General features: G+C 42.4%; 2 protein-coding genes and 1 long non-coding RNA gene across 7 annotated transcripts; 2 read left to right on the plus strand and 1 right to left on the minus strand.

Moving 5' to 3' along the window:
• Positions 1-1,815: 1,815 nt before the first annotated feature.
• Positions 1,816-8,568, plus strand: LOC308481773. The gene is made up of 2 exons (XR_013988882.1): positions 1,816-2,627; positions 6,215-8,568. It is a non-coding gene; the product is annotated as an uncharacterized lncRNA (long non-coding RNA).
• Positions 8,328-17,144, minus strand: PSMD13 (proteasome 26S subunit, non-ATPase 13). The gene is made up of 13 exons (XM_081014430.1): positions 16,928-17,144; positions 16,347-16,425; positions 14,550-14,584; positions 14,360-14,415; positions 13,683-13,726; positions 13,181-13,267; positions 11,582-11,753; positions 11,174-11,253; positions 10,963-11,088; positions 10,360-10,422; positions 10,027-10,107; positions 9,613-9,729; positions 8,328-9,132 (listed from the first exon to the last, which is right to left on the minus strand). Exons 1-13 carry the CDS (start codon positions 17,020-17,022, stop codon positions 9,037-9,039), a joined length of 1,131 nt encoding a protein of 376 aa, XP_080870556.1. The 5' UTR covers positions 17,023-17,144; the 3' UTR covers positions 8,328-9,036.
• A 245-nt stretch (positions 17,145-17,389) lies between these two features.
• SIRT3 (sirtuin 3) lies at positions 17,390-26,582 on the plus strand. 5 transcript variants are annotated; one of them, XM_081014377.1, is made up of 9 exons: positions 17,390-17,763; positions 18,424-18,519; positions 20,364-20,547; positions 20,927-21,109; positions 22,325-22,557; positions 22,724-22,824; positions 23,071-23,232; positions 24,590-24,799; positions 25,750-26,582. In XM_081014377.1, the coding sequence occupies exons 2-9, from the start codon at positions 18,444-18,446 to the stop codon at positions 25,957-25,959; spliced, it is 1,359 nt and encodes a 452-aa protein (XP_080870503.1). In that variant the 5' UTR covers positions 17,390-17,763; positions 18,424-18,443; the 3' UTR covers positions 25,960-26,582. The 5 variants fall into 5 exon arrangements, 4 of the variants coding, with proteins under 4 accessions (XP_080870503.1, XP_080870505.1, XP_080870504.1 ...); XM_081014379.1 differs by having other exon boundaries at positions 17,402-17,763; positions 25,823-26,582; XR_013988847.1 differs by lacking the exon at positions 25,750-26,582 and having other exon boundaries at positions 17,391-17,763; positions 23,071-23,381; positions 24,590-24,728.
• The last annotated feature ends 394 nt before the right edge of the window (positions 26,583-26,976 follow it).

Below are 26,976 nucleotides of genomic sequence, written 5' to 3' on the forward strand. Positions count from 1 at the left end.
GGGTGCTTTATCAATGCACATTGGTAAAGCAACACATCACAAAATGATGCATTTTCATATGTACAGTCATATCAATAATGGTTTTATATAGAGTTTTGTCGGTGCACATTGATAAATGGAGTGGGGTTGGGGAGATATGAAGGAACCAAAAGTTGTAGCAAACAGCACATTTGCAAATAAAAACTGGAACAATCTAGAGTTCCTAATTGATCAGTTAATACTGCCTTGTGCCTTTTACTTACAAATTTCAGCCAGAATAAAAAAAATCCTTCCAGTAGCACCTTTAAGACCAACTAAGTTAGTTCTTGGTATGAGCTTTCGTGTGCAAGCACACTTCTTCAGATACACTGAAACAGAAGTTGCCAGATCCTTCTATATAGTGAGAAGGTGGGGAGGGGTATTACTATATAGTATTCACTATATAGAAGGATCTGGCAACTTCTGTTTCAGTGTATCTGAAGAAGTGTGCTTGCACACGAAAGCTCATACCAAGAACTAACTTAGTTGGTCTTAAAGGTGCTACTGGAAGGATTTTTTTTATTTTGACTATGGCAGACCAACACGGCTACCTATCTGTAAATTTCAGCCAGGTTTCTCCCCCCCCCCCCCCCCCGTAGCTCTACAATCACTCTGACATTGCACTGGAGATTATAATCACGAGGGCCTTTCTAGAATATTCATTTATACATTTTTAAAAGCACATTTGTGTTGCTAAATACCTACCAACCTCCTGTCTTCTCTTGAGGCTTAATTTTTATTGCAGTATTTCTCAGGATTCCAGTTAGAATATTTTGCTATTGGGAAAGTACATACACAACATATTTCATTCTTTTACGGGCCACACGCATCAGATGGACATCAAAGCTAGAAAATGACATAAAGGAGCTATTGCATTCAGATAACTGTTCCTTGTGCTTCTTTTTCTGGGGGGACGCATACCCCTAAACATTTTGTGAATTTAAGTTTGGCCTCATTGAGGGGCAGTATTTCAATATGAGTAGGAAAATGAGAGTACCCCAAACATTTTTTAAGAAAAAAACACACTGGCTGTTCCTGTAAACAAACAGCTACGCTGACAGGAGATACTGCGGAATCCATTCATTTGCGATTGCCACTGCCTGAGTAATCCACTTTATTGTGTTAGCAGGGCTGATGGGAGTTTTAGTCCAAAACAGTGGGTGAGAGACTTGCAATATATTTTATGCTCTTCTTGGCAGTTTTCACCCGTACATGGAGAGAGGGAAAGAGAGAGAGATGTAGAGAGTTAAACAGTATCCCCTATTTGGGCCTCTTTGGACTTTGGCTTCTCACACTTTCTTTCTTTATGTTTATACAACTCCTGCTCCTGGACACGCTGGTTCAAAGAGACAGAGAACAACTGGGAAAGCATTGTGATATGAAACAGGGAGAAGCACTGCAGCAAAGCAAAAGGGTGCATCTTTACCCTTAGATTACACCTCAAGCATTTTCCAAATTCTAAACATGGAGGGCAAGGGATTTTGGGGGCATTTACTAGAGTAAGACCCTCACTTTGTGCAATGGGGTTGGGGGGCTGGCAGCATACCAGGATCACGTTATTGTAACATAAAAAAATTCCTTCCTGTAGCACCTTAAAGACCAACTAAGTTAGTTCTTGGTATAAGCTTTCGTGTGCATGCACACTTCTTCAGATACACTGTTTCAGTGTATCTGAAGAAGTGTGCATGCACACGAAAGCTTATACCAAGAACTAACTTAGTTGGTCTTTAAGGTGCTACAGGAAGGAATTTTTTTATTTTGACTATGGCAGACCAACACGGCTACCCATCTGTTATTGTAACATGTGCATCACCCAAACAATGACCTGCTTCTGGGGGTGAAAGCGAGCTGGTCTTGTGGGGATGTGCAGGCTGAGCTGTCTCAGAGGCCAAAGGCCGGATCACTTTAAGCACACTGTTAGGACCTGACACATCTTTTACCAAAGGAAAAGTTTGAATCGGGACCACAGTGCAAGAAGCTTTTCCAGCCAAAAATCGGCTCTGCTCCAAGCCTGTTTGCCACATTACTCCCATAATTGGTGGTACATTTTCTTTAAACTTCCTTCTAGAATTCAGTCAAGCAAGTCACACTTTTAAAGATAAATCAATTTTAATTTTTGCACTGGGTTCTTCAAAAACATTTCACACAGTTTAGTAGAAACTGTTTAGAGAGATTCAGTTAGAAGTCCTGATATTTCCTGCTATCGAGGCAGCTTTGTGCAGTTGCTTGCTATCCCAGGGAAGCAGCTGAGCAACTCAGCAGCCAATCGGAGCCAAGAAAGCGGTGCTAAATTAGTCTGGCAGGAACGGAGCCACTTGTTTTCCTCTCCGACCTCTTGGAAACCTTCAGCTGCCTTTGGACGAGCGAGCGTGCACTTGTTGTGACACCGACAGCTGCAACTTCCCAGCTCGAGAGCCGGAGCCCGTAGACACTCCCTACCAAAGGGCAGAAAGCGCCATTTCAGCAACAGCTTTGGGGAGCTCAAAAGCGAAAGGAAAATGCTGCGTTTCCATAAAACATTCAGATTCCTGAATGCAACAATGAGGAATCAGATTGTTCCTCGAGCAAATATCACGGAGAAGCCACCTAAGGAGATCGTAACGCCAGTGGTAAGTATCCTTTTTTGGTGTCTCTGGACCACCAGGAAATTAGGGTAGTGCAGCAGATACATTGTAGTGTCGTGTGCTTGGATGTCACGTTCAGATTTCAGAAGGTGAGAATGGTTAAGGTGTCCCCTGAACTGGCAACTACACACTTTACTCAGCCACAAACCTGAAGCCTTGATTTTGGTTTCTGAAAGGAATGTCTGTAATGGGGGGCAGCCTAGGGAATTCCCTTTTTTTCCTCCTCCCTTGTCTTTTTTTCCAGTGAATAAATTCCCCACAATTTGCACTGTGATATCAGGCACGAAAATGGCACAGGATTTAAGGCTCCTGAGCTGAATGCCACACATACACACTTGGCTGCTTCTTTGTTAAAAGAGGCAGCGGGTTCTAACCAAGTTTTTAAGTAACGCTTTGAACAGACTGCGTCATTTGGCCCTCAAGCAGCTGGCCTAATAGTTTCTCGACTGCCTTGAGTGCTGCTGGGATTCTAAAGCAGCTCCTCCCCACCCTTCTGAAACATAGGCCATTACACCTTCCCCGCTATATACTGTCTCAAATTCTGTTCCCCAAAGTTGCAGCACAACAGTACGAGTTTATTGGTGCAATCGGGTTGCGTCTATTCCTTGCAACGTGTTTGTGGCACATTTGCTTCGTATAACGTGCAGCAACAGCTCAAAATGGCTCTCGGTCCCACTGGCCACATTTGAATGTTACTGTGCACTCTTTTACTTATAGCATGGACGTGTATCAAAGTAGGGCTTTCCCACAAGCCAACCTTCATTTCAAGTCTTCCTAAGTGATGGCTCTCCTACTGCAGGTGTGGTGGGTCCACGTTCCATGCAGCCAGGGCTGACTCCAGAGTTTGCAGCCTAAGGCGAAGGACAAATCAGATGTCTAGAAGCCATCAGGATGGCAGTTAGGATCGTTCTCCAACACTGGCACTGGGATATCGCCCTCATGGCGGTAGGCTAGATTAGGAGCCATGTGGCACACACAGCTCTTGTCCTCTTAACCTCTTGACATCGCACCCCCTTGACTCCCAGCATCTGCCCACTGGGAGGGGCAGCACTGCTTGCAGTAGGCAGAATGACACATAATACTCATGTTTCTTACAGCAAAGTACAGATTACATACATACAGCCTTAAACTGTCTCTACATACATCTGAAAACTTTTGAGACGTGAGTACACGTGCGCCAAAAGGTTTGTGTACTTTATATTACTCTCCACATGTTGTTTGCTTTGTGGATTTGAAGGTCTTCCAGATCACTTTTAGGGGAAAGAAGCAAAGCTTTTGTTTAATACATTTAATCAGTGCAAAAAACCCTAATAGCCAAAAAAACCCCAGTGCTTTGAGACACATGTAGGAACTCCCCCCCCCCGAAAATTAATAATAATGGAGCAGAGCGTTATTTATAGAGACCATCTCCTCCCACCCTCAACTCTTGCACACCCAGCCTCATTTTAAAAAATCATACAATTCATTTCCTCATTCTTCCCAGCTTAAAGACCGTTAAGAACTTTGGCAATATGCCTGCACAGAGCCATTGTTCTCCAGATCTGATACACGTACCAGGAAATAGAAATTTCACAGCTCTATACCTTTTATGGCACAATAAAGTGAGAAGCAGCTTTTAGATGCCTTTAACCTATAAGAAAATCAAATATTTATTTGAATATACATAGGCAGTATCTGCAGCCTTTATTGATCAGTGTAGAGTTTTTGCAACCACAAATAAATTCTACCAGTTTTTATGACCTCAAGTCATGTCCCCCTTTCTTCATGTTGCTTTAATTATTCAGAGTTTTTCATTTTTGTGGCATGGACATTGACTTGCTTGCTGAAAAACTAAGTTTTTGGCACCAAATTAACAGCCCAGATCATGTCAGTAACAATTTATGATTAAAAGAGTGGTTTCTGAAGGAAGGGCAATTCTTTCTTCATTCTTTCATCATAAGAATCTCAACTGAATTAAATTGTGAGGAAACACAATGATTGAAAATCATGTCCACCCTCTATAGGAACCAAACAAAAATATATGCTTTATGTATTTTTTAGTACACACAAGAGTTAGTAAGCACTGCCAGTCCCACAGGTGCAACAGATTATAACTAGTTCAGATGATTTCTAATTGGGATCAGGCAGGCCTGTGCTACTGCTCTCAGGACAAAGTCACTTGAAAGTCAGGCTACTGCCAGTATGCCATTGCAAAAAGATTATCTCCTTGCTCAGAAGTAATCTAAAGGCTGCACCATTCAGCAATACGTATCTGGGCTGACTACAGCCTTTGCCTTATAGCTAACAATAGTGAGGGCCCAACTAACACTTTATATTGAATGAGGAAAATTATGTACATTGCATAATAGGAAAAATTAAATGACACAAATTAACAGGCACAGCAAGACCACACGTTTGGTAAGAGTAGGTTGTACAGTACACTGTTCAATCTCAGCCAAGGAGCAGAGGATTTTGTTTTCCTGCCCCATTGTGCTTGTGAACAGACTAGAGAGAACTATAGAGAGAACAGGCTACTGCCAGTATGCCATTGCAAAAAGATTATCTCCTTGCTCAGAAGTAATCTAAAGGCTGCACCATTCAGCAATACGTATCTGGGCTGACTACAGCCTTTGCCTTATAGCTAACAATAGTGAGGGCCCAACTAACACTTTATATTGAATGAGGAAAATTATGTACATTGCATAATAGGAAAAATTAAATGACACAAATTAACAGGCACAGCAAGACCACACGTTTGGTAAGAGTAGGTTGTACAGTACACTGTTCAATCTCAGCCAAGGAGCAGAGGATTTTGTTTTCCTGCCCCATTGTGCTTGTGAACAGACTAGAGAGAACTATAACATGTAGTTCTTCAAAAGCTCCTGCTTCTGAATGAAAAGGAGGAGTGCATCTGGGAGCTAGCAAAGGGAGGCCAACACTGGAAATCTAAATATAATATAAGCAATCATATGAATTGTGTTACTTTTTATTAGATGTTAACTTTTGTGGTTGCATTTTTTGCAGTTCCATTTTAAATTGTAACCTGCCCTGGGACCTTGGGGTGAGGGATGGGTAAGAACTAAAATAGAAACCCAAGCCCTCTGATTGACTTAGTTTTCCCAAGTTTGCCTTTTTTGGTAGGAAACCTAGAAAAAAAGTCCAATCCAAAGAGTTCCTCATCTCTAGAGCACACATGTATGCAGTATTTATACCCTGCTAAGACTCCCAAGATATTTTCAAAACTACACAATTAGGTGTATAGCAATCTCTTTTAGGCCCTGGCAGTTATTAATGCAATTCAGTTTTCAGGCTCTTTCACAGAAGAGGCTATAGAAGGCGGCCTTTCAATTATCTGCAGATTATTTTGGGCCCTGGCAGTCAGACTAGTCAGGCAACTGAGGATTCTTTCAAAAGCACAACAAACATCCTATAAGGACTTCACTGCACTGTAAAAAAACAAAGACAAATCACACAGCATATACTTGCTTTCTTCCCTGCATGAACTATAAATGGTGATTAGCCCAGGAGAACCCAGAATGTTCTACAACATTCATAATACTGCAGACGACATTCACCTCTGTTTCTTTGTACAGGAACAAGCTATTGGACTGACTGTGATGTTTGTAACCTTCTTGGTCCCATCCGGTTGGATATTGAGCCATATGGAGGATTACAAGAACGCGCACCGTGAATGAAGCACAGGCAGAAGTTCTCCACTATGAACGTGGCCACAAAGCAGATGCCAAAGGAACTTGCATCCTCCCATATGCAAAGCTGTCTCTTGCTGTTTTTATAATTAAAAAATTGCTTTTAAAAAACCACAGTGAAACTTGTTTGTTCAGGAAAAAATGCCTCTTATTCCTCTTCCTTATAGCAACATGAAATAATAAAACATGCCAAGGAAAGAAGAGAATAAGTATTCAGTTAGCATAGCGCAGTGGCTTGAAGATCAAGCTGTAAATCTGAAATTCCCCAGTTAAAATCTCATTTCTGCCACAAACTTGGAGATGGCACAACAGAAAAAGGAGAATGTGGTTAACAGCCTTCTCAATTAAGCAGTGCCTTCTCATGTCTCTCAGGCCCCAATCCTATACACACAGTACATAGTGGGACTTGCTTGTAAGTGAATGTGTTCCACGGATACTTTTCAACCCACTTTAATGTGAAAGCAAGAAACAAGCGACTGTTAGCCTTTTTCTAGGATGTGCCATTCCAGACTGCAGGAGGGGACTAACAATGAAATGCCCCTCCAGAAAAGCAAGCAAATGCTGCACATAGATAACTAGCATGTCAGGGTGATGGCTTGACTAGAACTCTTTCAAATTCGAAGCTGCTACTGCAGGTTGGATCATATAACTGAGAAACCGGTTTACCATCTCTAAGAACAAGGTATGCTGTCACTAACAATGGTCTCTACATACTTTTGTTACAGATAGATGCATTATCCCCCTCACAAGGACTAAAGACTGGAATACATAGTACACAGTTAAAATGGACCACTTTGAAACTCAGCTGAATTAGTGGAAATTATATGTCGTAAATGCAGTTGTACAAAAGCACGCAACTATCTGTATCAAAATAATCAGTTAGCCAACCCCACACCTATAAAAGGTTGAGTGATGTGGCTTCATGTCGCACTTTTTGCAATGTTATCAGTTATAAACCAGTGTAACTGAGCAAGGCAGTGATGCTATCAGAAAGCTGTTTATACACAACTGGCAGCAGCTAGTTATCATACTTTTAGTTTCTTTAGCAGATGACCAAAGAACTATTAGCTGCTGATTTTTTGACATGAGATAGGCCAGTCAGCCCCTTTGTGAGTGATTAATAGTTTTTTACAAGACATTTTACACTGCTCTGACCAGCCCTGGGAACTTGTGAATGGTAGATAATCTAATCATAATTATCAATTCACCATCACCACAGTTCTCATTAATTTAGAGAAAAATATCTGGTCCTATGATTTCCCTAGAATCATAGAATTGTAAAGTTGGAAGGGACTCCCCCCCCCCCCCGCTTCATCTAGTCCAGCCTCCTGCAATTCAGAAATCTTTGGCCAATGTGGGGCTCAAACCCACGAACTTGAGATTAAGGGTCTCATGCTCTACTGTAGACTGAGCTGTTAGCCTACTTCCCCCACCATTTCTCTATGTTCAATTTTTAAAGAAAATCTGGACATTTTCCTCCCCCAAGGGAATCTGACCAGAACTCAAACAAGGGCAGATTTAGTTTACTAATGGCATGTCCAAGGTGAAAGTCACAGTGAAAAAGATCCTTTTCAAGATAACCTTTAACATTGGTGAGCACCCTATTGTGGATGAATGCCAATTGGTCACCAAAAAGCCCTACCAGAGAAGCCTTTATCATTAGATGTCCATTTCACCTTCAAACATGAAGCTGAAAAACTGTCACGGAAACCTAAAAGCTTTTTAAAATAGAGATTTCATATGTATTCAAAAATTGGAGAACAGAGCCCCTTTTCAAGATCAAGTCCAGAGCCACCCATTACTGCTCTAAGACTGAGAGCAATACTAACATCGAAATCATGCCTTCCATAGACATGTGATTAGTAGTATTATTATTTAAAACCCACTGATCTCTGAAGGGCACAAGTAAGCTGCTAACTCTGGTTTTGGCTTCTTATAATAGGACTGCTGCTCAATTCAAGGCTCAGTGTAAAGCATACCAACAGAACTGCGCAAGAGGGAAGGCAGAGAAGTTTATTCCAGCAGTTATTTGACTGCATCACACTTCAGGATAAAACGTTCATAAAAGACAAGAGCAAACCCAAGGAGAGTATAAAAACAAATCCATTAAATTTATGATTTTATTCTTGGAAAACTCATTGATGGGGTTTGAGCAGTTTCCTCTACTGCAAAACAGAGGGAGACTAGGGGAAAGAGGCATTTGTTCTCATTTATGCTGCCTTTGGACTGGCAGGGAGAAAGGTCATGCTCTCCCCCCACGTCCGTCTGAAATGCCCAATGACTGAAGATGGCCCTTCCTTCTTACACCCTAAATGCACAATGGAAGTCCTGCTGCCATCCCACTGCGGAGCTAGTGACCTCCACCCTTTAGCCCATAAGCCCCAAACATCCTCCATTGCGGCAGCCTCACACCAAGACCGATTAATCCACCATGAAGGAGTCCTTATTGCCTTTGGTGGCAGCAGGATGGGAGCTCCCAAGGAGAATGCTAATCAAATGGCTTAGCACGTAGGAGGGAATTCCCGACTCCAAGCACCAAAGGGTTACACAGCAAAGGCCACTTAGTCCTCTGTACAAGCATCAGAAAAGTAGTTCTTTCCCTTCTCCCCTAGCCCCCCTGTTAATAGAATTCAGTACAGAGTCAGTGGTCAGGGCACTGCCAGTTTCAGCAACAGTACAAGACATTCCCTCAGCCAGTGCAAAGTCCTCTATGTCAGGATATCGTGGGCTTGGTGCTCCACCAACATCTCCATGCTCTTCACATCTGTGCACCAGAACTCCAGGCGGTCTTTCATGCCCTTTATCTAGGAAATAAACCCACAAGCACTTTAGGAACTTGGACTCAACGGATGCACAATGAATACATAAAGACAAAATAAGGGCCACGAAAGATAACAAATTTAACCATTCTGCATCAGAATGTCTCCTGCAACAGACTACATTAAAATCCTGTTTTAGAGAAAAGATAAACTGCAATCTCCCAGTGGTGTGTCTTATTGGTTTGTCTTAATGACAAGACGTTTTGATAGGGAGATTCAAAGGTGTCAGAAACAAAGTAAGCATTGTGAAGAAAACTGAATTAAGTCAAGTATTCAATGTGTCATAAATTCAACATGTGACCGTATAAAGCTGTTTCTGCACTGAAGTAAAGGAAGACATATAAGTGCTGTGTGATTAATCAAAGAAACCACACCCTTTCTCCCCAGAAAGCTGTTTTTTACTAAGATTCCATGCCATGCTTTAAAAGGAGAGTGTTGCACTGAGATTTCAGCAAGTGTGATTACCTGTTGTAAATCCAGCACCCGTGGTTGGACCCATGTCATGTGAACTCTCTTATCCACTTCATCAATACTGCCTTTCACCAAACCCACTGACAGGGCTTTCATCACTAGCAGCTCCACCTGCAGGAAAAGAAAACCAAGAGTCCCTTACTGGCTTTAGAGAAACACATCCAGTTGTTTCCATAAAAATCACTGCAACTTACCAGTCTCAGTACTTGCTACAACTCAAAAAGAGGGATTTAACAAACAGAGAAAGGGGAAATGGCCAAGATAATGGTTGCTGTAAATGCCTATCTGGAAATTTAATTGCATCGATTTTAACAGGGATTATCTGAAATGAAAATGTCTTTGAAAATGGAATGACACAGAGTCCCTGAACATTTGTTTCCCTCATACAGAACTGCAAATGCAACTCACCTCATTTACAGTGACTTTGGCACTTTTAGCAATCTCTTCAAAAGTGAGTTGCCTGTGGTTAGCTGGTCGGGTGAAGGTCATCTGCAGTCAAGTAAAACTAAAGTTAAAACCAACCTGGGCTTACGTGAAAAAAGAAGTTCCCAACATAGTGATCAGAAAGCCTGATTTCCCCAGCTTTGTTTGCCTCTGTGCAAACATTATTTGAAAGGTGGACTAGATCTTCAATAGCAATATACTGTATGTTACATTTCAATACAAATAAAAAGTTCTGCCCCAAGTGGGAACCACTACAGGGAAGGACCAGATTATATAATTTAGAATTGCTAGACTTACCTCCATGAGGCACAGCAGCTGGATCTTCTGTAGAAGAAGAGCTTCATTTGCAGCCAAGTCTGGCTGTAAGACATAACAGATGAGAACTTTAGTTACTCCAAAAACCTTATTGTGTTTTCTTTTATTTAACAAGATGCATGCAACACACAGAAAGCGCTCATCATTTCACGCGTCTTCTGTGTCATGAAACCACAGCCTTAGACCTACCATTGTAAATTATTCAACAGAAGTGTTTAATTTCTAAATGCAACCATTAAGATTGATTAAACCAACATCTCCTCTATGGGAGTAAGAAAATGAATGCTACTACACAGTTCAAGACATCAGGCAATGCATCTGTTTCAGAGCATGGATTTTAAATTGAAGTGGGATGCTTTGGAGTTATTTAGAACTTCTCTGCAGCAGATCCTTCCTGAACTGGCCCGTGTCCCAAGGCTTAAGTACTCTAAAACAGTTAATGGGGGACCTCTGTCCTGTTGCCCCAAGGTTTTTTTTTGAAGACTCTGAATCTATACCAGCTGTTTTCAGAAGTGCATAAGCTTTACTTTCCAGTAGCAAGTCAAAGAGGAAGTACTTATTCAATCAGTCAAACCAGCCACCTACCTGCTGCCCCCATGCTGACTTCAAAGCCTGGAATTTTTCCACATTGCCACTATTGAAGGCATAAAGTGTGTCAATCAACCATTGCCTGTCAGTGTTCCTCAAAGACTCCAGGACTGGGTGCATAAGCTGAGGATAGAAATAAAGCAGGACATTGAGATATAGTAGCTAGCTTCTGGTTCCTGAACATTTTCACCAATTAAGTTCTACTTACCAGTTCCCCAAAGTTATAGACTCCTTCCCCAAGGAGTCCTGCTAACCCTAAAGTAAAGGCTCTCTCCTGCTGGTCTGCCACTGAAAAGAAGAATGATCTGGGTCAAGCAACAGTCTGAGAGACCACACCCCATTTTAGTGTACACACACACACACACACACACACACACACACACTCACACTCATATATTCTCCTACATTCAACAAAAATGTGAGCATTCTATACACAAAGGTACAATAAATTATTTGTCTTAGGCCTATTTTCCTGAAACTCCAGGTTCCAACAACAATAATCTTGAGGATAATTTCTTTTCCCCCCTCTCTACACAGTAAATTAAATCCATTCGATACAGGTCTCCACAGCACAAACAAATGCATTTTGTTCAATATGGGAAGAAAAGAGCATTACCTGGGAGATCTTTGACATCTATACAGCCCAGGAACCTTAATGCATCCTTATAATAAGAGGCATGATTCCCAATTGTCTGGTAATACTTGCTGGAGAGATCATAGAAACGGCTGTGAACAGATGTCACACCAGGAAGATTATTCAGCATCTCTTCAACATCCTCAATGGTCTCCTAAAGGGAAAAAAGGTGATACCAATCCTTAAAATCCACATGTATTTTATATACATACACACAAAAGCATGTTACAATACCTTGCCTACAATTATAAGCAATATTTGAAGAGAGAAAAACACACAACTCCAAATAATGGCGTGATCACATTAACTTAAGGATCAGAACATATTTGTTATTTTTATTTCTGCTGGTACTAGGACTTGACCTGCTGAAGTCTCAACTGCTGAAGAAACAAATCCACAACTGTATATCCTTGTCTGCTTGAACACTACAGCTCCTAATAGTGGTTTATAAAAAAAATGAAACAACCTCTATTATATAAATTTAATAACCTTGTTAACTGCCAAAACAAGTTTCTAAACAGATGTTTACAGGTTCGAAAATCCCTATTCTTTGCTTGTGGCAAACTGATAAACAGCTTTCATTTGTACAAAGTATGAACACATTGCAAGATGTTTATTTAGACTTTTGTGAACAGTTTCTAATGGGCCATGGATTATGTTACTGGATTATACCAGCAAAAGAAATCAAATCAAAAGTGATCTCTGGCCATCAGAATGGAAATAATAATGCCACATGTCAAAAGCACAAATACTGTTACTGCATACTCAGCATCTTATTTGAAAAAAAAAACCAAACTCAATACAGTATCTTATCAGAAATACCAACACTTTTGATTATTTAAATTGTATTGTACAGTGGTACCTCAAGTTACAAACGCCTCAGGTTACAAACTCCGCTAACCTGAAAGAGTTACCTCGAGTTGAGAACTTTGCCCCAGGATGAGAACGGAAATCGTGTGCCAGCGGTGCAGCGGCAGCAAGAAGCTAAAGAACGCCTCCAGTTAAGAAGAGTTTCAGGTTAAGAATGAACCTCCAGAATGAAGTAAGTTTGTAACTAGAGGTACCACTGTATTGCATTTCCGGTAACACAAAGTGGAACACAAGAAGCAGATAGAATTTAGTCTTCTCCACATATCCTGGGGAGAAGTAGGTCCACAATATTGGTAGATCCTTGCCTGATGTCCAGTACAATGGCAAAGATTTCTGACTCTCAATTGTTTAACTATGGCAACAAAATGCCTCTCCCCCTGTGACAATGAAGAATGCTTGGGGGTAATCAGGAATGGATTTTTGCATGGAAAGAGACCAAACTCAGCTCAGTTCTGGTACCCAAAACAAATTATGCTGATCAGCTCCTGCTCAAACACAAAATGTCCTTCAATTCTAAGTTTATGTCTTTTGCACCTGCCTCCAGCTAATGGCTTTTCAGAGTACCTATAAAGGCCTGAAGTCTGCCCTCTCCTATGTTAGAAGATAGCTACTAAAAGCTAAGGGCTGCACAAAAATGCAAGAGCCGTCCAATACAGCAAATTCAAAAAAGGTTTTGTTATTATGAACAAGAAAATATGTATTTTGTCTCACCTTTGTGACTTGTAGATCACCAATGTTTAATTTCAGAGCTCCAATGGCAGTTTTACATAGAATCACGGCTTCATCACTGCTTTTCACCTGCAGCCACAATACAAAATGAAAGTAATAAAACAACTATTGTTTCAAATAGCAATGAAACTAGTGTCTGCCAAAGAGAGCATAAGTAGTTAGCAGTTTTTCCAAATTTGACTGTATAACTATCCTTCATCATTTTCTTACTGGCAGTGAAGCATAGCTTGTTGGCCAGTTCAGTAGATGTGTTATTAATTTATATTGTGCTTTTCAGGACAAAAGATAGCACACAGAAATTGTAACATAAAACCTATAATTGCTTATTTTAAATCAACAGTTTTAAGTCTACACCCCTTTAAAACGAGTGATAAAAACATCAGTAGGCTACAGCAATGAATAAAAACTAGTAACTGCATTGAAAACAATTCCATGCAAGTGGATCAAAGTACTATATAAAGTATCTGTCATATATCATACTTACTTTTTCTCGGGTCTTTTCCAGAAAAGTAAGAGCTACATTAGGATCTAAGGAGGTACAAACAAGCAATTACATTAAGATTCACATAACCTCTTATTGGATCCTATCACAAAAGTTTTAGAATTGAGGACCTGCCTGAATGATATTGTCCTTGGGGCGAGGAGTAGAGGGCTTCAAGGCATGCTTCCTCCCTTCGTTCCGAGAAACAATGAACGACAAAATTTTTGCTCAGACTTCTGGTTTCAAGGATCTCCTGATTTAATGTCCCAAAGTCAGAGGAGAGCTCGTGTTCAAAGTAACATGAGATCTCCTGTTTGAGCATTCCATTTCTCTCTGCACTGAGGGGGAGTGATTGTGCAAGCCAAAAGCCAGCTCCCAGATACTTCTTTGGATCAGTCCCAGGGAGAAACCAGCACCAAAAGAGGCCTTCAGTCCATCAAACTCCTAGGATTAGATTCTCAAATTCTACATTAATACATCTCTGCTGGCCTTATAGCAAAGTTAAGGAGTATTAATGGCTAGTGTCCACCAAGACTGAAATGTGAATAATTCCCTTTCTCCAAGACTTACTTCAATCCTTTGTTACTTTCCTAAAGGTCTTATTGTTGGCCTCAGATTCCCCCCCCCCCCCGAACCAGTTCATAATGAAAGATAGCTATGATAAAATGAAGATGTTTTACCTGTCATCTGCCGCACTACATGAAGAATTATCTCTACAAGGGACAAAGGGTTCACCCTGAAATAAAGAGATGGTAACATGAACAACTGAAGTTTTAATAGCAATTAAGTTTAATAATGAACTTTATAATTAAAATATTGATCTTAAAATGTAAGGTTTTCCCTACATTTTAAGTATTTTAAAATCTTTACCTGTGTTCAAACTCACTGATAAAGTTCTCATAAAGCTGTAAATCAAAGAAAGAGGTGGTAAGTTTAGCAGTACAAGTGTGTTTTGGTTAACAAGTCAAGTTGATCATTAGTACATCAAGGACAGTATCTACAGTTTGATTAGCGTGCGTGGAATTCCTTACAATCAATATTAAGCCCCGGGTCAGCACTAGACCACAACACCTTTGTTACAAATCATGCCTTGTCTGGAGTGAGAAACATCAAAACCCAGGTTTGGACAACATGCCAAGCCAATCCATGGGTAATACCAGTAGGCCCAGAGAAAGAGCAAAGCAGATGTGATCTCTCTCCAAGATCTCTCTCCAAAAGCTCATGCACTTACACTAAGCCATGGTTTAGCTTAGGTACGCTGGCTTGCTCATGTACACAGAATGGAAGATGGCAGGATCCCCAAGGACCTGATCTACAGAGAGCTGGTTTCTGGCACCAGGCCAATTAGCAGACCAACTCTGTGCTACAAATATGTCTGCAAATTATGTGACATGAAGGCTGGCAACACTAACCCTGCTCTTACCAGTAAAACATTTTATCTTAATACTGAACTGAAATCTATCCCTCTGTAACTGAAACCAGTCAGTCCTGCCCTCTAGGTATAACAAGTATGTGATCATTTCTATGCGAGCGCCTCTATTTCAACGGTGCTATCATGTGGTGGACTCTGCCTCCTTGGAGGTTTGTAAGCAGAGGTTGGATGGCCATCTGTCACGGATGTTTTAGCTGAGATTTCTGCATTGCAAGGGGCTGGGCTAGATGACCTTTGGGTCCCTTCCAACTTCTATATCCCCTCTCAATCTTCTTTTCCAGACCAAACATATCCAGTTCCTTCAATCTTTCTTGTTTTTCATACAAATGTCTGTCTTGTTGTCCTCCTTTAAAGCAACCCTTCATTCATTTAGTATTTTCTAAACTATAATACAGGGTGGGCTGGATCCAGAACTGGTACATCATCCACCTGCCATTCTGACAGGTGGGTGGGGCTATCCACCTCTCAATCACCCAATATAATATGACACCAGGTATTCAAACTTCAAACCATGGGAGCAGGCACAGACTTATATCTGCCGTTAGTACTGTGGATCCACAGTACTGCCTGTTTTTTTGATACGCTTGGGCTTATTTCTCATTTTAGCACTATAGTGCTTAGCACTAAGATAGGAGAAAGGAGATCCCTTATTTCCAGTCTTGACAAACAGCACTTAGACTGGAGATAACAGATTATCCATGCCTGATGTCATATGGTGTCAGATGACTGACAGGTCGTGTTGTTTGTGCCAAAAATGGCCTGGTGGTCAAAATTCAGAGGACTGGTAGGCATAACTAGGCCTGGGAGCAGAAGTTCCCCACCAATGATTTAATCTGGCAGTTTATCACTGCAATGTCATCTCATACCATTGTGCATCATCTATTTAGAGTACCAGCATTATACAGTATTTACAAAATGCACCCTTTCACTTCTGGAAAGAATAAAAATGTGATCCCAAATGCCAAAAAAAGTGATACAGAAGTCAACAGAATTTACAAAGCAAAAAAATTTGGACATCAGCTACAAAGCCCTGGAACTGATGTGTTCAGTGGAGTTCCCCTAAATGCCTCATCATTGGCAACGTTTGTATTCACAAGAAGCCAGGGGTATACATTTACACTACTCTTGATTTTAATTTTTCTTATTTATGGAAATTCCAAGAATCTTGTGAATTAGAATACAAATAATGCAACCCATCACCATCTCAATGACTAAGGTAAGACTTGGGAGATTACCTTGATGAGTCCATCTCCTTGGGCAAAACAGGGGTCTTGCACAAAGTCCAGAACCTGAAGGGTCAGCTGGTGCCAGAGTCTGTAAAACATACACACATGACAATGGAAATGGCAAAGGACAGGCTGTCAATTTTACAAAATGAGGGAGAGCAAGAGTACAGTAGCCAGGAGATCACAGCAAACCCTCAACGGTGTATTTACCCAAATCAAACACGAGTTATATGAATAGAAGCCCTTGCACGACACACACACGTTTTGGCAACCAGGCCAGCGCAGAGTCTCAATGGAGACGGCCAAGTGATTCACACTTCCGACCCTGTTGTGCTTATACCACCTTGGCCCAAGGCAAGCGACGCGTGCCTGTCCACCATTTTCCTAGGGCAAGCAGCCTGCCCACACATCTCGGGAGTGAGGCCCGATGCACCAGCTTCCTGAACGGGGGGGTTGGCCTTCAAGAGCAGGAGACCCCCCCCAGCGGATCATCTCCAGAAAAAGGCACCGAGTCGCCCCAGGGAAAACGGCAGAGCGCCCCTTCCCCACCTCCCGCAGGCTCCCCCAGCCGCCCCCCCACCCCGCCTCACTTCTTGTTGTAGAGCTCCTCCAGGCGGTGCCACACGGCGGCCTGGCCGGGCCCCGAGCTTTGGCTCTGCTGCAGGAAACCCGGCACGTCCTTCATGGCGAGGCCGGGACCGGGGAAGCAGCGGGAGACAGAGAGAGGCGTTCACCCTCAGGAGCAGGAGCAGGAGGCCGGGCCACCCTGCCGCCGGAAATGCACACTCACTTCCGGCACCTTCGGCGCGGAGCACGCCGGGTACCGTATTGGCCTCGCTCTGCGCAGCATTGCTTCTCGATCTCGCCCCACGCGCTGGGGGGGGGGAGGAAGGAGGAGGGGCGAGAGTTCCGGGGGAGGGCGGGCAGGCCCGCTGGTCGCCATAGCAACGGCCTCCGCTTCGCGAGCGAGCCGGCGAGCTTCTCTCGGGCGCCCCCTGCAGTCGTTGGGTGCCGGTTGCCATGGCGGCCCGACCCCGCGCGTGACGCGGGAGTGGGGATGCTGACGTCACTCGCCACCGCCTCGCGCCATGAGGAGGCGGAGGACGTCGAGTGTCGCAGCTTCGTGAACTAAAACATTGCCGCCACCGCCTCGCTATACCTGTCGGCGGCAGAGAACATGTTTCCCAGGCGGGAGGTCCCTGCCGTCCCCCCCCTCCGGTTGGGCTGGGGGAGAGCCGCTAGGGCCCCTCCGCGCCGGCCATAGGTGACCTGGACAGGGTCCCTCAGGTTCCTTTTGCTCCCTTTGCTCAGGTGCATCGCCACCGTCGGACGGAGGTTTGGGCAGGGAAGCATCGTTCTCCCGTTTCTGGCCCCTCCGTCCCTTTCTGCCCACTTAGAATCGGAGGGAGGTGCGGTTTCCTTTGCTGTAAGTGGCATCTTGCGACGCAAAGAACAAAATTATTGCACTCATTGCTGTATATTGGTTTCGAAAATGCTAAAAAGAATAATATCCTGGATGGGGTTGTGTGTCTGAAGTGGGCCTTGCCTTAAAATGAATGAAACACAGAGCTGTGGTTCTTGGGCAATTACGGCAGTCGGAGACTAGTGGCGCCCCATAAAAAAAGCCACTGTGAACGAGATTACACCCAGCAGAACCTACTGCAAAGAAAAAAGCTATTGCCAGTTCAGAGCAGCAGTGTATAACAAGCAGTTTTGTAGCATAATGCCTTAAGTGGTGGTGCAATTCATCTCCAAAAAGCTACTGCAAGGGGGGTGGGGACCGTAAGAGATGGATTTTTAGCATGAGCAGATCTAGGCTCTTCTTTTAGGAACATTAAGGTAAAGAGCTTTTCAGCTGTTCTTTCAGGCTCAAGATCACTGAAAGCAAACAAGAGTGGTGCTTTGCCCTACTGCTCCACTCCAGATCTTCTGTAACCTTCAGACCACAAATACAACCCAAACAGGAAACTGGCGAGATACAGAGTGATACCAGCCTCCTGCCAACCTGCATGAGTAGAGCCATTAATAAAGGCAAGAACATAGAAGACATAGAAACCTTCTCTTGATTTTTCTTTCTCTGGTGCAAGACTAGGCGGCTGGAGGGAAATGAACTGGAGATTATATTACAGAGTCTTTGCAGGAAGGCATGCACTTTGTGCTGAAAGTTTTCAGAGACCAATAGGTAAGTAACAATCTAATACAGAAGAATATGAATGAACTGGAAGGGGCATATCAGATTTTGGAAGAGTTAGGAGAGCTAAGACCTGGAATGGAAAAGCTTACAGGTACTCAGGGAGATTGTTGGCATATTTAGTATAAATAGGAAAGTTGAATATAGGGAGGATTCTTACAGTGCATCAGACCATTGGCTGAGTACTCTGACAGACAACTGCTCTCCAAGTTCTCAAGTGGACAGAGGCCTTGGCCCTGCTACGTGAGATAACTAGAGATGCCGGGGACATTGTGCATGGAAAACATACAGTCTACCACTGAGCTAAGGTGTTTCCTCTATGAACCAATTTAGAGTAGGTAATTTTTTACATCTGTCTGTCTGTAGAACACTTTTAGCCTGCAAAATGGTTTATAACTCTCACATCCTCCAAGGAGCCATATGAAGGAAGTGCAGTAAAATGTAACCTCAGACTTTTGCAGTGTATCCCTCTTTATCCCCTTTTGTTGCATAAAGTGTGAGTCTCCTTTGGAGCAAAACCCTGTTGCTTTGTCTATACAACTGCATGAGGAGATACTTAATAATAATTTATGTTCTTCAGCAAATACTAGTCATATATAATACAAGGCTGGGGAACCTTTCCCACTCTCCAGGGCTCCATTTGCGGGGGGAGGAGTAGTCAAGGCCATACACCTGTAGTGTTTGGGGCCAAGGCCAAAAGAAGGCAGGGTCAAAACATACATAGACACTCACATCCCATTCACAAACCTACCACATCCCATTCACAAATCTACATACAGTGGTACCTTGGTTTATGAACTTAATCCGTTCCGGAAGTCCATTCTTAAACCGAGGCGCGCTTTCCCTAATGAGGCCTCCTGCCGCCAGTGCCCTTCCACCATTCGGATTCCGTTCTTAGACCGAGGTAATGTTCACAAACCGCGACACTACTTCCGGTTTTGTGGAGTTCGTAAGCCGAATCGTTCGTAAACAGGACTGTTCTTAAACCAAGGTACCACTGTACATAACACGTACACATATACACACTGTATCAGGCCTCCAGTGTGGTGCCCTCTCTTCACCAGACAGGCTGGTCAATGATCAGGAAGCATCAGAGTCATAGTTCAACAACCTCTGAAGAGCACCACGTTCTGTTTGCATGGCTTCTGTGCTACGTGCTGAGAAAGGGACTCTCCTTTCTCCATGCTCAGCCCAGGAACTGCCAATGGGGGAAGAAAGTAATCTCTTCCTTCAGAAGCAGCTCAATTAACTTTTGTGCTGCACAGTGTGAAAGGGACTCCTTTTCTCACTGTGCAGAATAAAAATGCACCACACTGCCCATGAAGGAAGAACTGCTCAGCTCAGCTCATGGGCAGCTCAGCAGCAGGACTCAGCCATGTTCCCTCTTCCCCACTACTGAGCAGTAATTTTCAGTAAGCTGAGCAGCACAGGACAGCGGGAGGTTTTCCTCCCCTCATTATGATCTGTTCTCCCTGGGCTACTTCGCGGATTGAATATTACAGCTCAGCAGTGGGGGCGGGGGCGGGGCGGAAGGGGCTGAGTAGATGGCTCTGGATCTGGGAAAAGACTGGCAAGCTAAAGGGGAGAACCTGTGGGCCACACCTGGATTATGAAGTGAAGGTTCCCTACCTCAAAATAAATGTTTAATTAACTAAATTAGGGTTAATCCTATTGCTCCCACTTTACTTGTGAGTAAGCCTCATTAAATTTAATAGGACTTCTTAGTAGACATCGTTGGGATTGCACTGTTAAATGGGTTTTCTATTCCTCAGTGAAATTTCATATAACCAACTATTCCAAGCCCTGCATTTGAAAATGGTTGTTATGTTTTATAGGATGGAGGAATTGCTGGATATGTTCCCAGCAATATTATTATGGGAATTTTTCTGGTTCTATGGCCTGCAGAAAACTGCTCCTAACTTCATTGAAACCCACCTTTGTCTTTCCAAATGGAAATCTTTTCTTTCAAAGAACTCCAGAAAGCAGAATAGAAAAGATTGCAAGTACCTATGGAGTGAGGTATGATATCCTTTCTACTGCTCATTTTGACTTTGAATTCTTCCACCTTCCTTCACAATACGTGCTTGAGACGCTTGTATTTATTTGTGTTTCTCTACCTTATCCCATAAGAATATAAGAATCTCCTTGACTTAAAGTGTGCTCCTGGTTCTTCCTTTGCAGCTGTGGCTTCAGTTATTTTAGAATTCAAGCAAAGGAAGTGTTGAGAGCGCACTTTAAGTCGTATGACACCAGACACAGGATGAGTAAAGCCACATTGTTAAAAACAATGCCAATTCACTGCTAATACAAACTGAGGGAGTTTTCTCCCAGTAATCTCATTCTGGTGAATGGCATTTGAATGTGTTTCTTTGTAACCCGTTGCATATGTTGCTGGCAGGCCCTTTTCATTATCCACTGCTCTAATGGTATTCTTTGGAGGTGGCAGAGGAAGAAATGATGGTCAAAAGGAGCAGCTCACTCTGAAGGATGTGACAGAACTAATTCAGAAGAAAGAATGCAAGAGAGTCGTGGTGATGACTGGAGCAGGGCTCAGCACTCCTAGTGGTATCCCCGATTTCAGGTAACACTCAGACTGCTTGCTCTCTTGACTGTACAGATGTTTTCCCTACTCTGTAAAGTCCCCACCTTGTGGAAACTCTTCAGCAGCCACCACACTGCCCAGTCATAGATGGAGCAGCTTCAAGAATAGGGCACAGGCAGTAAGAGTGAACCAGGCTCTTTTTTTGGAATTGAATGAAGAGGCTGGTACTGTTGGTGTAACTTTTTCCCCTATCCCAACATCGCACCAAACAAGGTCCGTTAACGGTATACTCCCTTAATGCCAAATAAGTCATATCTGGTTTTATGCTACATGGAGGATGCCACAATAGGTCCTTTAACTATTTAATTTTCCCTTTTATGGATTGCAACCTATGTTCAAAAACAAATAGCAACAGAATCCAGAGCAAATACACCAGGTGTTGTGCATGAAGTGACAGACACGCATTTGTGAACAGAATGCTATTTTACCAGTCACGCACCTCCCCCTCCTTCATGTGGATTGTCAGCTGCCTTTATTTAATTTTTGAAAGCATTTTGTGAACGCTTATGCCTATAACCATTCAGCCATTGCCTTATTTTTTTTTAAAAGAAACTTTTAACAGATTTCTTTTTAAAAAATAAGGCAGTAAGGTGAAAAACTGCTGTTGGGGATTAGAGAGGGATGTTTTAGGTGGCTTTATGCAGTGCTAGCCAGTGTCCTGCACAATCATCTTCTGCTTTGAACTTTCAGCATATTTCTGAAAGGAAGGCATGTTTAATCTGAGTATTTATGTAAAGATCTTTGGTCTCAGGGAAGTGTCACATTTTGCTGTAGTTCTCATTTGCTTGTTTGATCCTGCTATGCTGATAAAGAGTGAAACAATATGCTACTATATCAGATCAAAACACCTTTATCCTGTTTGAAGTTCTCTTACCAGGCATGCTATCAGCTACCTTCCTTCTCATTTTCTGGTATCATTGTCACGGGGTCTCCTCCCATCTTAAAAGCACCATTGCTTCTTGAGAGAGTCCTCCACTGCTGAATTCTCCTTCCTGTTCACCATAAGCTGTTCACATACCAACTGATAGGCCACTTTGGTGGTATGTCTTCTTGACAAACTTGTGATATTCCTCAACTGTGTTTTCTCATATGTGAATTTACTTCTTATAGGGGTATACCAGCACATGAAAAACCTTTGCAATGGCTTGGTTTCCTGGCATGTTCTGTAGTTTTCTTCCCCTCTTGTCTCCACAGGTCCCCTGGGAGTGGCCTCTACAGTAATCTCCAGCAGTATAATATTCCTTATCCAGAAGCCATATTTGAGCTTAATTACTTTTTCCACAATCCTAAGCCTTTCTTTACATTGGCCAAGGAGTTATACCCTGGCAATTACAGGCCCAACTATGCTCATTATTTTCTCCGACTTCTACTTGACAAAGGGCTCCTTCTGCGTCTGTACACACAGAACATTGATGGGCTGGAGAGAGGTACGTCTCCCCATCCCCTCAATTTGGATCTAAGAAATAAAAATCTAGGCTAATGTTAGAGATACTGCAGCAAACCTTTGGATGGCAGGGGATGTATTCTCCACTTCCTTTGCGTTGATGGGACGTCTGGGTCGAATTGACCTTAACTCTGAGTTTTGTGTTCTAGCTGCTGGGATTCCTCCAGATAAGCTAGTTGAGGCTCATGGTACATTTGCTTCTGCTACATGCACTGTCTGTCGAAGGTCATACCCTGGTGAAGACTTCAGGGTAAGTGACAGTACAGCAGATACACCAGGAATATCAAGCATCCTGCAAAGGGTGCTGGTTATGTTTGGCTTAGGCACCAAGAATCCTGTTTTGCGGGGTTCACAGGTTTGCTTTTACTTTCATTAATTCTTGGGGTGTTCAGTCAATAGTACCAATGGAAAGTGTCCCTTGTAATTTCAAGTGATGTAATGTGTGGCTTATACTGCCTGATTGTGGACTCATATCCTGCTTTCTGTGTTATCATAGGAGGATGTGATGGCTGACAAGATCCCCAAGTGCCCTGTGTGTACTGGAATGATCAAACCTGACATTGTTTTTTTTGGAGAGGAGCTCCCTCATCGGTTCTTCTTGCACGTGACAGATTTTCCAATGGCAGACCTGCTCTTTGTCATCGGAACCTCCCTTGAGGTCTGCGCTATCATGAACACGGGAAGAGAATGAAAGCTGGGGTATTGAGACAGAGTGGTTCAGGGACTCTGGAAAGCAATGCGGATCCAAAGGGAAAGCGAGGGTGGCAATTCAGGGATCAACAAAGTCGAGTGCATCTTGGGAAATGTGTAAGAAGGATTTATAAATAGCTCGGGAAGCATAGATTGCCAAAATTGAAGAAATGATTTTGTGTATCTAGTGATGTAGGGAGAGGCAGAATCAGTGTTGTTGTCTCTCAGTGGCAGGGCAGAAGTAAATGTGCCTTAAGCATAGACGTATGACAAGACAGTCTTAACTAAATATTGTTGTGTACAAAGTCAGGAATATTGGAAATGCAAGCAGTTTTTCCTCTGTGACATTATCCGAGCACACACAATAGAAATCTTAACATGCGCATTGCCCCATCAGCAACTGTGTTAGCAGGGGAAAGGGAGAGCAATATGGACTCAATCACATGTAGTGTAGGGATCAATGATGAATCAGTACATATCATTTCCTAAATAAGAAGCATGTAGATTTCCTTAGCTGCTGTTCAAATGCTCTGCATTAATAGAGGGTGAATAGCTGGTACAGTGTATGGCCAAGGGCAGGGGTCAGCAAAGTCTTTCAGCAGGGGGCCAGTCCACTGTCCCTCAGACCTTGTGGGGGGGCTGGACTGTGTGTTTTTTTGGGGGGGGAGAAATGAACAAATTCCTATGCCTCACAAATAACCCAGAGATGCATTTTAAATAAAAGCACACATTCTACTCATGTAAAAATACCAGGCAGGCCCCACAAATAACCCAGAGATGCATTTTAAATAAAAGTGCACATTCTACTCATGTAAAAACATGCTGATTCCCGGACCGCCTGTGGGCCGGATTTAGAAGGCAATTGTGCCGAATCCGGCCCCCGGGTCTTAGTTTGCCTACCCATGGCCAAGGGTATGCACCCTGAAATAGGAAGGCTTTGGTTCAAATATTAGATTAGATATAAACTCACTGGATGGCCATGAGCAAGTCGTTTTCTTACAAGCCTCAGCTATACTCTTTCACTTAGGAATAATATTGCTAACCTACCTACCTGACTTGTTGAAAGGATAACCTGAAATAAAGTTTGAATTGCTTCAAGTGGGCATTTAGCAGAACCACTGTACAATAGGTAACATATTTCCTTTTTGTTTGCAGGTTCTCATTTACACTACCATATAGCCCTCTTCATTAACCAGTATTTGGGTGCATTATTACAGTTGTTCGATAGATCAATAGATCTCAAGGTGTTATGAATTTCTTTTGAGCTGTGACTTTCACTTTGGAGCAGAATATGCAGCCTTTTCCTTTTGGTGTTTGGATTTTAGGTGGAGCCATTTGCCAGTCTAGTTTATGCAATTCGTAGCTCTGTTCCACGTGTGCTGATCAATCGGGAATTGGTGGGACCATTCGCTCATCAGCCACAGCACAGTGATGTGGCTGAACTGGGAGACGTCATCATTGGAGTGGAAAAAGTAGTGGAACTGTTGGGCTGGAAGGAGGAGTTGCAAGAATTAATGAAGAAGGAAAAAGAAAAGGTATGAAAGTTCAAGTTGAAAAGGTTTTATTTTCTCTCCCCATTTCACTTGCAGAATCTCTCACGAGTACAAACATTGCAGTAGTTCTGAAAAGAGCAGTTAATCCCGTCTTGACATAATATGACCTGTACAAGATGGGTATCTGGCATGCCAGTAGTACAAGTGAAAAGGTTCTAGAGGTCTTGGTAGACCACAAGTTTAACATGAACCAACAGTGTGATACAGCAGCAAAAAAGCTAATGCTATTCTAGGCTGCATTAACAGAAGTACGATGTCCAGATCAAGGGAAGTAATGATATTGCTCTATTCTCTATTCAGACCACACTTGGGCACTGTGTCCAGTTCTGGGTGCCACAATTTAAAAAGGATATTGATAAGCTGGAACATGTGCAGAGGAGGTTGACCAAGATGATCAAGGGTCTGGAGACCAAACCTCATGAGGAATGGTTGAGGGAGTTTTTTTCTCCTGCTGTGGAGGGTAGGACCCAAACAAAAGGTTTCAAGTTACATGAAAGGAGATTCTTAGTAAACATCAGGAAGACCTTTTTAACTGCAACAGCTGTTTGACAGTGGAAGGGGCTTCCTCGGAAGGTGGTGGACTCTCCTTCATTGGAGGTTTTTAAGCAGAGGTTGGATGGCCATATGTCATGAATTTCAGGGGATTGTACGATTTGATTATTATTAATTTTGTATACCACCCTTCATCCGAAGATCTTGGGGAGGTAAACAGCATAAAAATACAAAATAAGAACAAATCAAATGAATACCCCCTCCCAAAACAATGGACTAGATGAGTCCCTTCCAACTCTACAATTCTGTGATTCTGTGATGTTAGAATTAATGGCATTTTCCTATGTACTTGTTGTATTCTTACAACTCAACAGTGATATGCTTTCATTTAACTGTAAACGAATCATTTCCTTCTCTGTGTTGTTGCTTTTTCACTTTAGTCAGTATCAGCTGTTGAATGGATGGACTTTGGAACAAGCAAGCTTCATAGACAAATGTTCTTTCTATTTTTAGCTGGATGCAAAAGACAAATAGGAAATCTGACCCCTGCTGTTGGAAATGTTTACCTCCTAAAGGACTGTTCATTGCAGCCAAAGGTTACAGCAATAAGAGCAGAGAACTGGAGGAAAATATGCTCTCCACTGTGCTAGCACCCAGTAGGTTAGAAGAACTAAAAAGCATTCAGAGAGTCTAGTTGCACATGGATGTCCTCTGAAGGATCTTGGGAGATGATGATCAAATGGCAGGTTGTGAATTTGCTTTTGCGTAAGAGGCTCTAGATACCAGAGTGGAAGATGAAGATGTACATTATAGCTGCTACTTCCCATTAAACTTCACCTCTTAAGCTGTTTCTCCAAACAAACTCTTCAAATGTTTTCTAAACCATCATAGATCTTGTGGTGTTGCACTAGTAGCCTTAGCTGCAATAGCATTCATCACAGTTATGCTGAATCTGACATTGTACCAACTTGTGAAAGAATTTGGATTAGGCCAACTTTAATAACTAAGCTTAGAAGTTTGACTGTTCAGTCAGTGTGTCTTCTGTAGCTTCTGTGAAGATCAATCTGAAAGCTGATATTCTAAAAATAATTTGATGTATTACTATGCAGTGTATCATTTATGTAACATGAAAAGATAAGGTGTGTGTAATTACAATTCTAGCAAGAAATGACAACAATGAAAAGTGTAGTGAAGCTGCTGTTTGAACTTGAATAAACACTTATTGAGTGGCAATAATTAGTCAAAATAAAAGCATGTTTCAGCAGTCTCTCAATATTCTGTCTGCAGATTTCTCAGTATTTAAATTCCAAACTTGTATTTTCTGTCCTTGAATTCATTTAATGGGGAAAAAAGTATTGTGGGCATCATTCACATAATTGTCTGACATTTTTCTGGGTGTTATTCAGCATCTTTGAATGACAGGATTTTATCTGTTTAAAAGAGATGCTGGGCTTCTGGGTTTCTTCTTTCATTATGTAATTGTTGACAAAGAGATGAAAGGAAGCGCTGGGTGGTTAGAACAGTGTTTTTTGTAGTGTTACCCTGAATTAACATTGAAATTGTGGAACCTATTGAATCTAGTACTGCTACTTTATGAACTTCAAATCACCATTTGAAGATGCAAACACCACTTTGTACATGTCAAGTGTGTGTAGCTTAATATTAAC

Source organism: Podarcis pityusensis (genome assembly GCF_964106645.2).
Source record: "Podarcis pityusensis genome assembly, chromosome: 1".
Lineage (NCBI taxonomy): Eukaryota > Metazoa > Chordata > Lepidosauria > Squamata > Lacertidae > Podarcis > Podarcis pityusensis.

What these genes read in the sequence shown, in the direction of transcription:
- PSMD13 (XM_081014430.1), bottom strand. Translation starts at nt 17,022, where the DNA reads ATGAAGGACGTGCCGGGTTTCCTGCAGCAGAGCCAAAGCTCGGGGCCC. An exon ending in GTGATCTACAAGTCACAAAG is followed by an intron (nt 11,754 to 13,180) that starts GTGAGACAAAAT and finishes TTTTCCCTTTAG; the next exon opens with GAGACCATTGAGGATGTTGA. An exon ending in TCTATAACTTTGGGGAACTG is followed by an intron (nt 11,089 to 11,173) that starts GTAAGTAGAACT and finishes TTCTATCCTCAG; the next exon opens with CTTATGCACCCAGTCCTGGA.
- SIRT3 (XM_081014377.1), top strand. Translation starts at nt 18,444, where the DNA reads ATGAACTGGAGATTATATTACAGAGTCTTTGCAGGAAGGCATGCACTT. An exon ending in AAGTTTTCAGAGACCAATAG is followed by an intron (nt 18,520 to 20,363) that starts GTAAGTAACAAT and finishes TATGTTTTATAG; the next exon opens with GATGGAGGAATTGCTGGATA. An exon ending in TCATCGGAACCTCCCTTGAG is followed by an intron (nt 23,233 to 24,589) that starts GTCTGCGCTATC and finishes TTTGGATTTTAG; the next exon opens with GTGGAGCCATTTGCCAGTCT.